The 15,337-nt window shown below is 48.7% G+C and overlaps 3 protein-coding genes across 3 annotated transcripts; 2 read left to right on the top strand and 1 right to left on the bottom strand.

Annotated features, from left to right (window-relative positions):
- Positions 1-461: 461 nt before the first annotated feature.
- On the top strand, positions 462-3,921 carry UFD2 (Ubiquitin conjugation factor E4; the record flags this gene model as incomplete). Its single annotated transcript, XM_064900425.1, has 3 exons — positions 462-491; positions 536-3,662; positions 3,725-3,921. The coding sequence occupies 3 exons, from the start codon at positions 462-464 to the stop codon at positions 3,919-3,921; spliced, it is 3,354 nt and encodes a 1,117-aa protein (XP_064753737.1).
- An 809-nt stretch (positions 3,922-4,730) lies between these two features.
- LTR64_006091 (uncharacterized protein) lies at positions 4,731-8,621 on the bottom strand (the record flags this gene model as incomplete). Its single annotated transcript, XM_064900426.1, has 1 exon — positions 4,731-8,621. The coding sequence occupies one exon, from the start codon at positions 8,619-8,621 to the stop codon at positions 4,731-4,733; it is 3,891 nt and encodes a 1,296-aa protein (XP_064753738.1).
- A 4,619-nt stretch (positions 8,622-13,240) lies between these two features.
- Positions 13,241-14,991, top strand: LTR64_006092 (uncharacterized protein; the record flags this gene model as incomplete). Its single annotated transcript, XM_064900427.1, has 2 exons — positions 13,241-13,462; positions 13,534-14,991. 2 exons carry the CDS (start codon positions 13,241-13,243, stop codon positions 14,989-14,991), a joined length of 1,680 nt encoding a protein of 559 aa, XP_064753739.1.
- Between the last annotated feature and the right edge of the window lie 346 nt (positions 14,992-15,337).

Raw genomic sequence — 15,337 nt, forward strand, 5'->3', positions numbered from 1 at the left:
AGCCACGGCAGCCTGATGGCTGTTTGGCAAGGTGTTGGCGGCTGAGAATTGTATGAGCGTTAAGCGTTGCCATTTTCAACAATGATACTTGGTCAAAGATTTCGACCGTCTGCTTGCGAAATCCAATCTTGTATGCTGCGACGCTGCTCTGTAGATGTTTGTGTAGACTTGCTGTGTTCTCCTTCCAGCTGCTGTGAGAGTGTCTCGCAATCGTTGGCAATTTCAAACGGCCACGAGTGTCGTATGCACTAAGGAAATTCAGGCCGGTTCAACGTTGTTGCCTGGACCGCCTAGCGCCCGCATTCTCCAGGCTCCAAGGAGCCCCGTAGAGCAACGTCACCGCGGTTTAGTAATTAATCCCATCGAGTATCTAGCCCGGTGTACCACTATACAACAGTACATTACTTACGTTCCTCAGACGGATCCAGTTGCCACCACTTTCAACAGACTTTCTCTACATGATGTCCGAACCCATGACAGATGCTGACAAGGTGCGCAAGCAAGCAAGTTACTGAATTATGCTCATCTTGTACAGATCAGAAACAAACGATTGGCCAAGTTACAACAAGCTCAAGCTCAGCAACCAGAAAACTCTCCACCAGAAGCCGTAGTCACAGATGCTTCGCCCGAGAGCAAGCAAACGACGACAGAATTCACCAATGATGGCAAGACCTCTGCATCCATGACAGCCCCAGCACTATCGGACCCAAGCAATACAGCGCCACAACCTCCCTCATCCTCGATACCTACTCATACAGCCCCACGTATAAACATATCTCGAGCAATAACACCACAGAAGCGAGAAATGAACGGCACACAACGGTCTTCCTCGCGGCCCTCCTCCAGGTCTTCCTCTCGTCAACCAGATATGAATAAGGCGGCTGAGTCGATAGAGCAATGGGGAGATCGCATATTGAGAAACATCTTTCGCCTCAGTCTAGATCCAGAACAGAAGAAAGACCAGAACGGCCATGACTTGCACGTCCTGTCAAACCTAAGGGAGGAGTTGCAGGCAGACGGTCAAGAACTCAGACTGAGAACAGACCTGTTAGAACAAGCTATTATGGAAGCAGGAGCAGATTTAGGAAGGTCCACCCCTCATGACTGGCTGTTCGCTTGCTGGAAACGGGTCTTGAGGTTATACAAGTCCATCAAGGACAGAACGCCGGAGAACCAGAAATGGACTATACTACAGGAGGCACGAAGGTTGTGCTTCAGCTGGTGTATCTTGTCCATCACAACTCCAGAAATATTCAACGCCGAATACGATGGCAGCAAGGCATTCGCAGACCACTTACTTCAACATCCTGATGATGACCAGGGTGTCTGCCATGACTTTATGTTAGAGGCGGTCGCGAGGTGGGCCGACGATGACACTATTCCTCCTGTCTTTGTTGCTGCGGTAGAAGATTTGAGTATACGACTGTCAGCCTTAACTATGGATGATGATTACAGTCCATACATGAGCTTAATGAGGCGGTTGGTGACTTTCAAACCTGTCATACTGGCACTTACGGAGTCTCCGCACTTCTGTGATAAGTCCGTACCTGCTGCGGAATTAGAAACGAGAACCACTTTGGGTCCCTTCTTTCAGCTCTCCCCTTTGCAGGCCAAAGTCACCAGCCAGTACTTTGCAGGCCCCAAAACAATGGATCAAGGCCGAATAAGGAACGCTCAGCAAGCGCTACAGATGTCCCTGCGGGCTCATCAGACGGAGCTCTTTGACATCGTGGATCCCATGGTCAGAGCTTCGCCACAATCTCGAGAGAGACTTCTGGACTGGTTCGCTTTGGCCATCAACTTGAACCACAAGCGACAAGCTATCAGAGTGGACAAGAAGACTGTGTCCTCTGATGGTTTCATGCTGAACATCAATACAGTCCTTGACCGCCTATCGGAACCTTTCATCGACGCAAGGTTTACTAAAATCGACCGGCCACAGCTCGACTATTTCAGAAGAAGTCCTCGAGTCGACATAACGGACGAAACCAAGTTGAATGCTACCGACGAAGAGTCCCAGAAGTTTTACTCGACTTCCATTGAAGGGCAGAACAATTTTATCTCGGAGGTCTTCTTCCTAACGGTTGCTGCTCATCATTATGGCCTAGAGGCAACGCGAAAGACCTTGAAGGACATGGAGCGTGAGCTAAAGCACATGGAAAAACAGCTGGCTCAATTCGAAGAAGAACGACAAAAATACATCACGAATCCCGCCCAGCTAGCCATGTTCGAGAATGCGCTTAAGAAGTACAAAGATCAGCTCGAAAAAGGCCTCTCCTATAAGTTTGCCATACAAGGTGTTCTCACGGACGAGCAATCACAGGCGCGTGCGATGCAGTTTATGCGATTCGTCACAGTCTGGCTTTTGCGTCAAATGTCTGGTGGTACCTTTCCTGAGAAACAGCTATCACTGCCCTTTCCATCTCAGCCGGATGCCCTTAAATGCCTACCGGAATACTTTCTGAATGTAATCTCTGGCAATTTTGCGTTCATTCTGTACAACTTGCCTCAGATAATTACATCTACGCAGTCAGATGAGCTGATCATGCTCTGCATAGCTTTCCTCGAAAGCTCAGGATTTATCAAGAATCCCTATCTCAAAGCAGAGCTAATTACGATACTGTATCGAGGCACTGCGCCCTACAGATATGGTGGCCCTGGAATCTTGGCGAATCAGTACAATGCATTGCCGTTTGCAACCGAGCACCTTATGCATGCTGTCATGAGGTTCTTCATCGAGGCCGAGTTCATGGGTGGTCACACGCAGTTCTTCGACAAATTCAACATCCGATTCGAAATCTTCCAAATCATCAAGTGCATTTGGCCCAACCCGGTCTATAGACAAAAGTTGCTGAAGGAAGCAAAAGTCAATCTGGACTTCTTTGTTCGGTTTGTTAACTTACTCCTCAATGATGTCACGTTCGTCCTAGATGAGTCGTTTACTGCTTTCCACAGCATAAACAATCTTTCACAGGAGCTTGCAACGAGCGGCAGCACAGTCTCGGAAGAGGAAAGAAAGGAGAAAGAAGAGGCCCTGGAATCTGCCAAGAGCAAGGCGAAGTCCTACATGCAACTCACCAACGAGACTGTCCATATGCTCAAGCTCTTCACGGAAGCGCTTGGTGACGCGTTCACTATGCCCGAGATTGTCCAACGTCTGGCAGACATGCTTGACTACAACCTTGAGGCTATGGTACCGCCAAAGGCATCGAGCCTCAAAGTTGAAAATCCTAAGGAATACAATTTTGATCCGAAAGCCCTCTTGAACGAAATCGTCGACGTCTACATGAACCTGATGAACAAGGAGAACTTTGTCCTAGCCGTAGCACGAGACGGTCGTTCCTACAAGCCCCAGAACTTTCAGGCCGCGCGACAAATTATGCAACAGAAAGTCCTGAAATCACCTGAAGAGATCCGGCGTTGGGACACCCTAGTCAAGAAGTTCGCTTTAGCGAAAGAAGAAGATGAGGCTGCTGATGCGGATCTGGGCGAAATACCAGACGAATTCCTCGACCCACTCATGTACACACTAATGGACGATCCCGTCATATTACCCACATCCAAGAACATCCTCGACCGAAGCACCATCCGAAGTCATCTGCTCAGCGACCCGAACGACCCCTTCAACCGCCAACCGCTCAAGATTGAGGACGTCATACCAGGTAAGTCTAAAATACATCAACCACTAACACATCTATCTGTACGCATACTAAGGAACCCGCAGCGACTGAGATCAAAGCACAGATCCAAAAATTCAAAGACGAGCGACTTAGTGGACGAAAGAAGGAATTCGTCGAGACTGTCCAGGTCGAAAGCAAAGGCGAAGAGGGTCAGACCTTGGGCGATGTAGCCATGACCGAACGAGAACCGACACAAGTCGCTGCGAGTACTGGTCCGAATGCTATGGATACCGGTATATAGAGGTCGAGGTCAGACAGACACTGATACTTGCATAGAATTGGCGTTCGAGAGGACAAGGATTGTCTGTCTCCATATCGATACAGATATACATAGATTTAGCATTTAAGAATCTGCGACCCCTTACACAGGCACGGCATAGAATAGCAGGGGTGCATTGAATATAATGTGAAATTGTCAATTCACCGTATCCAATCTCTTCTCTTTCTAGCTACGTGATGCCGTGACTAAGGAAACAGCACTCGTGTTCGTTGCCAGCTTTTATGAATCACCAAAACGGTACTCAACTACCTCAGAAAGAGAAAAAGACTACAACATGAGTTGAGAAACTTTGAACTTGAGTAAAGTTTGTCTGTATCACGAGGTCGTGTACGACTTGAACTATCCACCTTTTCTTCCCTCTTAGAGAAAGTGCTATTTGCCTCCACCATTTCCGTATCCCTAATATGCTGATGCATTGACCTGAGCTGAAAAAAACGAAAGGTGCTCAGTGTATTCTCATCCAGTCCATCTCATCTTAATCCCGGTCTGCGTATGCACGTTAACATTATCATCAAAAGAAAAATTTCCACCTTATCTGTCTGAAAAATTTGACTCCCTCCTTTTTTTTTTGTTGAAATTGATTCGCTCCCATCCTTGCGCCATACGCTCTTGTGTAATATGCCGACTCCTGCCTTGTATCACGCGCCTTGCCTTGTTCTATAATTGGGTATCAACGCTTGAAAAGAAATGGGAAGACGAGGTCAAGCTGTGTTATTCACTCGTCCTCGTAGCGTCGTGGCCGGCACGACGGTTGTGTATGCCCGGGGGAGTTATGCTGTTCTCTTTTTGGGTGCACCCATCATGACCATCTCTTCTTCATCAGAGAAATCCTCCTCCTCTTCATATTGGTCTTCGTCTTCTTCGTCGTTATCATTCATAGGGTGACGTTCAGTTAATCTTTGGTTAGTTGCAGCTGTTTTGTGTTCATGATGTTCAATCACGGTGTCATTTGTTCGCATGAAGTCTGGTTCCGACCCCATACCGTGCAATTCTCTTCGGTAATGCTCCTTGTACTCCGCCGAGAGGAAGCTATCGTCAGGTGGAGAGGAGGCACCAGAAGTAGCGACGAAGCTCGGGTTTGAGATACTTTGCGTCACGCTACTGTTTGTGAAATCTTCAACCGAAGACACTGCGGTGCTCATTGACGGGCCAGACCCGGCCTCAAGAGGAGACTGGGGAGGTTCTTCGAGAGAATGTGTCTGCTGTGCCTTGAAGATCAGGTCGTCTGGCGACGGCGGACACTCTACCGAGGATGCTTCCGACTTTTCCATCACCCTAAGCGCATCCTCCACTCCACGCCTCGCTTCTTGAATATGCCTACGTTGATTGATCTCTTGGGCTTGTGAAAAAGCGGTGCCTGAAGACAACCTCGGATGGTGAGATTCGGTTGGTGCCAGATGTGTACTTGTACTGGGACTGGAAGGGGACGCCTGCTGAGAGTGATTGTCCAAAGAGCGTAGAATTTCTGGTGTCTCGATCGAGCCGGAAGCCTGTGTATTGCTGACTGCTAGACTGGGAACTGAGCGTGTGTCGCTTGTTGAGGAACTTCTACTTATTGATGGTGATCGAGAGACGCCCGCACCGTGCCTGTCCTGACTGGCCCATCTAGTGAGACTCCTGGTCGCTCCTTCCCAGAGACCTGCTGTTCGACTTCTGACACTTGAAGCAGCTTCGAAACTTTGTGGAGACTCGAAGTCTTTCACTCCGTCGAAGGAGGGATATGGATTGACCTGACTTGCACGTATCGTACGAATCGAATCTGCAGTCGACAGGGCAGAAATGGCACGGTCAGGAAGCTTTGGTCTACCTTCGTGGTCGACTTGGGGCGCGACACGTGGTGAAGGTAAAGGCTTAGGTGTTTCGCTCGTAAAGTAAGAAGGCATTTCCTGGTCGTCAGGGCTAGCGGTTTGGCTCTGGGCCAATGGATGTCCTGAAGGTTCTCTGGAACGCTGCAGTGCGTTGACCAAGTCGTCACCATGTAAACTAGATCGTCGAAAATCCCGTCCCCTTTCGATTTTGCCGACGGTGCTTGTCGTCGAGCTTGAGGGTGAGTCCACTGAGTCACTCGAGTTGCTTGACTTAGCATTCGAGCTCATGCTTTGCCCACGTTTCCTGCTTTTGGTGAACACATTCAAAACAGCCTTGCCAGCCTTGGCAATTTCTGCAAATATAGTCAATTTTGACACGGCACCCGACATCTCTCTCTCATCAACATCCAGGATTTTCGTACCATTCTCGGCCAGTTCGGGTTGCTTCAGGAACTCGCCTGGATTATGCATATTTTCCAGTACCCAGGAGTGCTGTTTGGCTTCTGCAATCGTGATGCGGTGTGCCGGGTCCTTGGTCAGCAGCTTCTTGATCAGGTGTCGCAAATCCTCTGGCACATCTTCGAATTTTAATTCATAGTCTAGCCGTTTATTGCTGTTGATCGGCCTTTTTGAATGTGTAACCAAGTCGTCATTCGAGGTGTCAGCCGGCACAAGCCTTGTAGTCGGCACAACAGGGTCAAGAGTGCATTGCGCTTGGTGAAGGCCGATGTTGCCAGTAGCATAGAAAGGAAGACGAGCATAGACCATGGCATATAGGGTCACCCCAAGCGCCCAAAGATCTATGGCACCAGTAATCTTCGGTGCCTTACCATCGTGAAAAATTCCAGCATCTTCATAGCACAGTTCAGGTGCCCAGAAACCTGGAGTGCCCACTGATCGAGCAAGCTCTCTTTCGTTATCAAGTGACTTGGCGTCTTTGTCTTGGTATTGCGTGGCGGTGACTTCTTGCTCAGTCAAAGGTTTGCCAAAGTAGGAAACCCCAAAGTCAGAGATCTTGATCGTGCCATCGTTCGCGACTAGAAGGTTGGCAGGTTTAATGTCTCTATGTATGATGCCAATTGCATGCAAGAACTCCAAACCAAGAAGCGTGTCACGAAATGCATGCTTAGCTTCCTCAAAGGTCAAAGCTGGCACATAATTCAGTTCATCGTCGTCCTCGTCCAGATCAATTTCGGACGACATGTGAGACAAAGCGGTTGCAACACTATTCTTCCGATCTGCATAATAAGGCACTTCATCCATGTATGGACCATACATGCTGCCAGCTAACATGGGCGTAGCATGTGTGTGATCGTCCAGTGACTGCTGACGTTGTGGCGTAAGGTGGTCAGAGTTGGTGGCCGAGTACGTGGCAGAAGGTGCTTGGGAAGGAGTTCTCCAAAGAGTATCGCCTTCTTCATCGATGTCATATGCTGCATAATAGTGAGCCACACTCGAGGCATGAGGCTGATTCGAGCGAGCTTTCTCCAATCCTTCATGACGTTGTGCAGCTAGTCTGACCTGCCACAACTCAGACTCGCTAGGCTCGAGTGTAAGCTTCTTGCCTTCCACTTCCTTCGAGAACCGATATTTGTTGATTTTTGTGATCTCCCTGACACCCTCTCTTCTCCACTTGATCTCTCCCCTTTCAACAAACTCGAGAATCAGATATACCTTCTTCTTGCCCGGATCGTCGATAACCTCGAGAAGACTGACAACATTGACGTGTCGAGCTTTCTTGAGGATGGCAACCTCTCTTTTCGTCTGATCTTGTGGCTCCCCCAGACGACCAAGCCGGCGTGTCTTGGAGTATCTTGGAACGATCTTGATGGCAACACTTTCTTGAGTTCGAAGATCACGACCAAGTTTGACCTTGCCATGCTCACCACGTCCAAGCTCTCTCACGACTTCATACTCATTGATGAGCTTGTTGCCCGAGTACAGATCGTGGTCGATTTCTACCGTGTTCGTCTCTTTAGGCGCCTGCAGGTGATGCAACGTCGGGGTCGTAGGTCTTTGCTGTTCGCTCACGTATGGATTGGTATGCCGGACGGCAGTGGGAGAATAAAGACCTGGACTCGACATTGGCGTATTGTCAGCAGTACGTGCAATATTATGCAAAGGCAACTTTTCCTTAAAGAGACCATTGGCTGTAGCCATGTCGTTGTAAAGAAGGTTCTGAGCAGGATGAGAGCTCCGAGTACGGAGCGGTGGATGGGGTCGAGTTGGAAATGAAACAGGCGTGGGCGACAGCGAAGCCAGTGACTGTTCTGGGAAACCTGGATGGTCGCTATTGACGTGCCTTCTGGGACTGCTGACGGGTTGAGATATTGAGGCAGATTTAGAGTGACGACGATTGGAGGCAGGTTGTCTCGTCCTTGTAGATGCCGCACGTCGTATGGAAGCTTGCGACTCGCTTTCCTGGTCTTCTCTTTCCGCCAGAGTGTGTAAGGAACCTGAAGAGGACTGCTGAGATGCAGGAATGGTCCTCAAACTTCTTCGTGATGAGGGCGACCTCAAGGGCTGTGATCCAAAGTAGCCACTCGTAACCTGATCTGGCGACACGTTTGTCCTGAGAGGTGCCGTGGTAGACAAAGTTGTAGTCAAGGAACCCATGGCGGTCTCCGCAGCATCTGCAATAAGAGGTGATAGAGTGGAATGTTGGTGGAAAGCGTGCTCGCCTCTGACCGGAGGATCTTGTTCACTGGCCAGAGGCGTCAATACATCCGCTTCTGTAGCCTCATCATGGCATGCAGCCGCTGACTCTTGAAATCCGTGTGCTGAGGCATCACTGCTTGGGATCTTGCTACCGCTATTCTCTTCACCGAGACTAAATTGCCTGGAGTCTGCCATAAGCAACGTGCCCTTCCACCGGGCTTTCAATGGCGCTCATTCAGCTTTGGCCGCAAAACTCTCTTTCTGCTCGTAAACACAACAGTTGTACTCATATGCTCTCCATCGAATGATCACAAGAGGGAGGCACATGTACCGCACCAGTACGGTGTATAGGAAGTTCACAGACTCGAATTGCTCTTTCTGCTGGTCTCTCAGAAATAGGGATATGCGGTTTCCTTGTTACAGCTTCGATCGTGGAAATGTTGCGACAACGATGGTAATATCGAAGGAGAGGTGGTTTTCTCGTGATTGAACAAGTACTGAAACGATTTGTTAAGTAGCAAGCGAAGAATTTGCAAAAAGCCGACGAAATACAGATTGACAACCGGTACACAGAGCAATGGGACGAAGTGAAAAAACAGAGGACGTAGGAAAACTGTTGTGAAGCGGGCGGATGTCCAGTTCAAGTTGGTGAAGACGGAGTTTGGTGGATTTTGAAGTGGAAGTGGCATGCTGTGCTGTGCACAACTTTGGCCTCAGCAGCATGAGGGCACCTCACTCGACTCGCAGCCAAATTGAGCCTAGTGGAGGCCTCAACAGCACCCAAGCGGTTGAGTGGTGACGGAAAGCCTCTCACACCCAGATTGAGCCACTCACAGCATTCCAGCGGGCGCTGGTCTCCCCTATGACGACTCTTCCAGCATGCGCTACTGGCCACCAGGTCCTGTGAATTTTACCCAACTTATCTGCGAGGGCCTCCTCCATGCTATCTTTTAGCTTCGTTTAGCTGCCTTTAGCTTTCTGGCACACCATGAAAGCACTCCACCTCCAACATGTCCATCGCCGTCAACTTCGCTTGATCCTCAAGCCACCGTCCGCTCATATTTGGTGGTGTCATGACTTTCGTCTCTGATTTCAAACATCCAGAATCAGCCTATACATGCTCACACGAACGCGCTGCACTAGTGAAGAGGTGCCTCATGATCAGCACCTCCTCCTCACCCTCCCTCCCTCACGAACATAGCTGGATGTATTGCGTTAGATGGCCCAGTTGCACTGATACCACTGTGTGATCGTGGACTCGTTGTGTCGAAGCTCCAGCTGCTATGTATTATTGACGCTATATGTGCATATATGAAGCAGTCGGCTCTCGTTGGTGGTGTCTAAACTCAGTTGTTTGCATTTACAGCATATCTTGCAGTCTGGCAATCACACTACGTCGTTGCAAGCATGGCAGCATCCAATTTACCTGATTTTGGACAGCGCGGGCTGTTCTGGATTACGGTATACGGTTTCTAGTAACCTGAAGAGGTCTCTGGCATACATGATACGAGGTCATCAAGGCCCTCGCTATCGCGTCTCGATCATGTTAGGGCACAACTCTTCTGTCTTCCGGATCTGAACTATATGTGCTCCTTCACTCACTCAAATGGTTATGGACGTCGAAGTTTCGAGGTACAGGATTTTCACATGCCGCAAACTTATTATTTAGATCGGCGGGCCGATCAAGGACGATCGGGAAGTTGCAGCTTGATCCACCACCACCACCTCAAAATCCTTCAAAGGGCCTGTCGACTGCCTAACGAGCGATTACCCAGGAAATGTCGTCCGAATACTGTTGACTGCAGTAGGGTGTGGATCCTTCAGACTCTCGCTATTTTCTGCTAGCACAAGATGTGCCGTCCCTGGCTTCGCTTTGCTTTGCTTAAGGGGAACTTCATACGTCGATCGAAGATGACTACATTCTCTACACGTGCTCGACCTTGAACAGCGTTGTAGAGGTAAGATCGTCAGGCCGCTAACACCAGCAACCATCAACGGCCGCGTTCAAGATTCCAGTGCTATACCAGCTGTCTTAGATGATAACTGCTAATCCAACCGAAATGTTTAGGCTGGCAAAACTTCTGAATGCATCAAACTCGAATTATGCTCCTCAGTTCGGACTAGTACAAAGTTGTGTTCGCAGTAGTTCCACAGCATCGTCCCCGCAAACATTCGAAAAATGACCTGTCACACAAGCTACGCTGAATTAGAAGTAGTGGCATGCACCATGCTTTCAGGCACGTGTCCTGATCGTCGTCGTTCGTGCCGAGCATATTCTTTTAAGTTCCTTGCAGGGAGATTCGCACCAAGATATTTATCTATCTCCGTATTGGTTGTTGGGTCTCCTTGTGCAAATGCCTTAGTTGCCTTGATCCGGATTGTAGCGACGGCCAGTATCTACTCAAGTAACCGGAGAGGTGAGTTGGTCCTGCACAATTGTGGAACACGTAACTTCGAGCCTTTTTATCATTATACAGCGATGACTGGTACTGCGGTAGTGGTCTGTTATATGTGCTGACTAGACTGTCGGTTTCTATCACTTGAGCCATTGGCGACATCGCCAAATCATTCACCCATACGAGTAGTCAAATCTCCTATCGGAGTAATGGGACAAAATCTGGGGCATTAATGAGGGGAACATTGGTGCGAGTGACAGGCACTTGGGAGACGCCACAATCGGCTCAACTCTCCGTTCCATAATTCAGTCCTTAGTAAACTTGCACAGCATGCGACCAGGAACACTCGAAAATGTAAAGACCAGAACGCAATAATGCATTGCCTCCAATCACACTGTTATAGACGGACACTCACTTTGGTTTCTCGTGCATCATTGTGCTCACTTCGTGTCACAGACACAACCCCATTCTTGGATAAACTTTGCTTTTCGACAATGTTTTCACTACCTTGTTAGGTCGCTGGTCCAGAACCAATAACGAGCATCGAACAAAGACAGAATCACAGCCTGGGTCATGTTAGCCTGCTGTACTCCTGCATACGGAAGCAACGGATATGCTCTACGAGATCTCATCGGCTTGCGCCATATCTCAGATGTAATCTCGACATTGCCGCCTATTGTTGCACTTTCATGAGCCGCATCTCAAGTGCTGACCATGGTACAAAGTTTGTGCTGATGTGACTGTCATGGCTAGGCCTTTGTCGAATACATGATCAGGCAATAATGACACGCTCTTTCGGATAATGTTCCCGTAGATCTAGGTCTACTCGATATTGCCTTGGCGCGTGTATTGGTCAGAGCGACGACGGCTTCAATTAGCTGGCTATCTCCAGACCACCGCTGTCAGAAACGACTGAATCATCTGGTCTTGGTTGATTGAGGCGCCTCGTGTATCGCCAAGCCGATCCAGATCAAAGACTCTTACGGTGTGGTAGGTGGACGTCGAATGTAAGTGTCACTACATCGACTCCCGTCTTGTCCCATTCACGAAATGGTCGCCCCCGAACAAGGGGCGAGCAGTCGTGTTTGAAGTGAAGGTGTTGAGCGACTCTCGTACTATCTCGAAAACTTCGTGGCAGGTATAGAGGGAGAGTGCTTGATCAGCTTGCACAACGCCGAACCATCTCAATCCTTGGCTGTTTTGCCGAATTCATCGCCAACCCTCTTAGTTGAGAAACACTATTTCCAGCCTGATCATCTGACAGAGATGAGACAGTCCTTGTCAAGAGGTGTCTCGAGATCGATCTTCTGAGCACGAACTCGTGCTTCGATTCTGGAACAGATGCCCCTGCGAATGTCACAACTACAGCCAGCCAAATCCCCAATTCTAGGACTAGACCACAACCAAAGCTGGACGTTCTTCGCCGAAGTGGCGACGCTGGTTCTTCACGATACAGCGCATACATATTGTTTGTTTCTGCCAACAAGACCACAGACGTAAACAAGATACAGGTATTGGTTTTCAACACAGTCACACTTGGCAGTAGAGTACTTGCATAAACATTACCTTGCGAAGTGCAGGGCGTTTCGCAGAATCTATCGAATATGGCCTTGATATACGACAGACTGGCGTAAGTGACTTTGACGCCGTCCAAGACGAAGAGTTCGTGTTCGAAAAGTACACGGTGCGCAGCATGACGTCAACAACTGGAGATAACATCCCTGCTTCACGTCTCTTTCTCTCTGCATGCTTACCAACAACGACGTGTGCCTTGCCATGGATTGCACAACACAACACGCAAAATGTACTTCTCGCCTGCGACGTCTCACTAATGCCTTTGTCACTTCTTTCAAATTCGCGGAATCCCACCTTGCTGGTCGAAAACTTCGGGCATCTACATTCTCGACACATACGTGAGATGTATACGTCTATGAGTGGACCATTCAATGTCTTCTTGCAACGCTATACAATACAGTTATGCATTGTTTCCCTTTGTGCCAGTCATGGTCCAATGTATCTTAGCTAATTATTCAGCTGCTTGACCATGGATTGTCAGGGTTTCAACCCTCAGGAGAACTTCTCATTCGCTAACCACGAAGGCCAGAGATGCGCGAGCCACAAGGTAGATCATCAAGCATTAGCTAAGTTTTCTCTGAACATTGGAAACAAAAGGCACTTCTTCGAAAAGTTGCTCTCCGCCGGTTTGTTAGAAATAGTTACGAACGAACAGCAATCGAAAAATGCTTGAGACTACATAAGTCATTTGCACACATTGTGACAATTCAGTTTTCAGATATTCAGACTTGTCAACTGTGCGGCAAAGTGAATCAAACTCTATCTTCTCAATCAAGCAAAGCGAAACGCGAGCCTTAAAGCAAGTGCGTTGGCTTCAAGGCAGCTCAAAGCCAAAGTACGACTATGACAAGCAGGAAGAAGAAAACAGCTACGAAGAATCCTGCCGTTTTCAAAGGCGACTATTCTTTTGTAAATAAAGATGCGAGTAATATTGGTTCTAAGGACCATTGTGCTGCTGTCTCCTGGCATGTGGTGAACCGGTACGAGAGGTGGAAAAGACAAGAGCAGGCGAAAAGACTGGAAATTACCACGAGTCAGCCTGATGTGCCGCAGTGTGCCTCAGAGGTATATGCTCTCAGAGTGTTGACCATAGCCCACAAGTTTACTCAAGTAATTCGCTGACATCAGGTTTTTAGAAACCAGAAGAAGGGCTGAAAACATCGTACTCCCTAGAGCCCTGGCAAAGCGACAACGCAGAACAGTTGATGCTCGGCAAATCAAGTGTTACCACCTCTTATAACCTGCAGCAAGTCGACTTACCGCAACCCGGCACTCCAAACACATCAAGCTATACTCATTTCGACCATGTCAGCATCGCTCCTGTGCCTCTCGAAGGCGTTCAACTCCCTCCCATTGTCGCGAGAATCCTCTCTTATGCATACAAAGTCGTGATACCGACGAGCTGGCCAAGTGAGATGGGGAGACCGAAGTGGTCGTATGAAATATGCCGAACTTGGGAAGACATCACTGCGCTGAACAACGACTCGTGCTATGCATCTGCTACATTATGCTTCTATGCCACTCTCATGGCAATGGCTACAGATGATCCAGAGCTCGCCTCACAAGCTTGTTTCCTCCAGATACAGGCCATGTCTGAGCTGCGCGAACGGCTTAATCAACGGTCGGCAAGCTTCGAACCACTAACCATCAAAGCAATTTTGAGACTGTTCTCTGCAGAAACGGCATTGGACAACACTTCTACAGCTCGGGTACATCTGAAAATGCTTCGCAATGTTGTCAGCTCGCAGGGCGGAACGATATTGCTTGATCCTTGGTCTCGAGCGAACGTTTTGTCTGCAGATTGCTACTTTGCATTGAAGTACGAAACCAGACCACTGTTTCCTCTTCAAGAGTGGAGTCCAGGATCCCTGACCCAGCCGTGGAAGGCAAGATTGGCAATGGCCAACATCGTTGGAGACCATAGCTCTAGTGTGGACGCTATCATTGATGGAGTTCTAAAGAGCATCCTCTTAGACTTGCGAGAATTGTTTCGTGTAGATAAGTACATGAATTCCCACAACGTATCCCCAGATGATCAAATCTTTCGATGGCGTACCCTCAGAAAACTTGACTGCATCAGTCGGTTAGGTGAACAACAGTTGAGCGTCAAGATCTATCCGCACCTTTTTGCTAGGCCAAAGCTGCGGTATGCTATATGTGGCGGTATTGCATTGTTGACAGCAATGGTGCTCGAGAGCCCTGAACCAGTCAGGTTCGGCCTCAAACTCACAACAGAACTTCGACACAAGGTCAGTGAGGCGCAAACCGAGGCAGATCATCAGACAGATGCATCCTCCGAGAGTATCAAATCCAACAAAAACAAAGTCCTGTTCTGGCTCCTCTATATTGGTATGCTAGGAGAGCGTACACATCCACTTGCTTCTGAAGCAATATGGTTCAAAAGCAAGTTTGAAGATATGGCAAGACAGCTGAACCTAAACACAGAGCAGGATCAGCAAGCAATCTTGAAGCAGTTTTTATGGTCTTCATCGTTATCGGAGGAGATCAAACGTGGCCAGATTGCTAGAAAGGAGGAGATGCAAAGGGGTGTATACGAGTCATGTGGTATGAGTTGGCGTCAGCCTTCGTACTGAAGAGAGGCGGTTGGAGTCCAGGAGGAAGAAGCCATGGATTGAGAGTGGTGGTAAACAGTCAATGGGGTTGCACTAGGATAGATTAGAGCCTTGAAGGTCTGCACTCTCCTGCCTGTGAAACCTAACCATCGGCAAAGTTCCCTCTTTTTCTTGAGTTCCCCGTATACCACAGGCGCTCTTTCCACTGCGGACCATACTAGCTGCCATACCTCTAATATGCGAAAGGCCCATCGATGCTATTTGAAGCAACTGTCACTGCTTCAAGAGCCCCGTTTTACAATGTAGGTTCCAGGAAGCTGTTGACTGTGGCGGTGGCAGGGCAGCATTCTCACATTTGTCGTTTTCC

The sequence above is a fragment of the Lithohypha guttulata genome (genome assembly GCF_036872675.1).
Source record: "Lithohypha guttulata strain CCFEE 5908 chromosome Unknown scaffold_4, whole genome shotgun sequence".
NCBI lineage: Eukaryota > Fungi > Ascomycota > Eurotiomycetes > Chaetothyriales > Trichomeriaceae > Lithohypha > Lithohypha guttulata.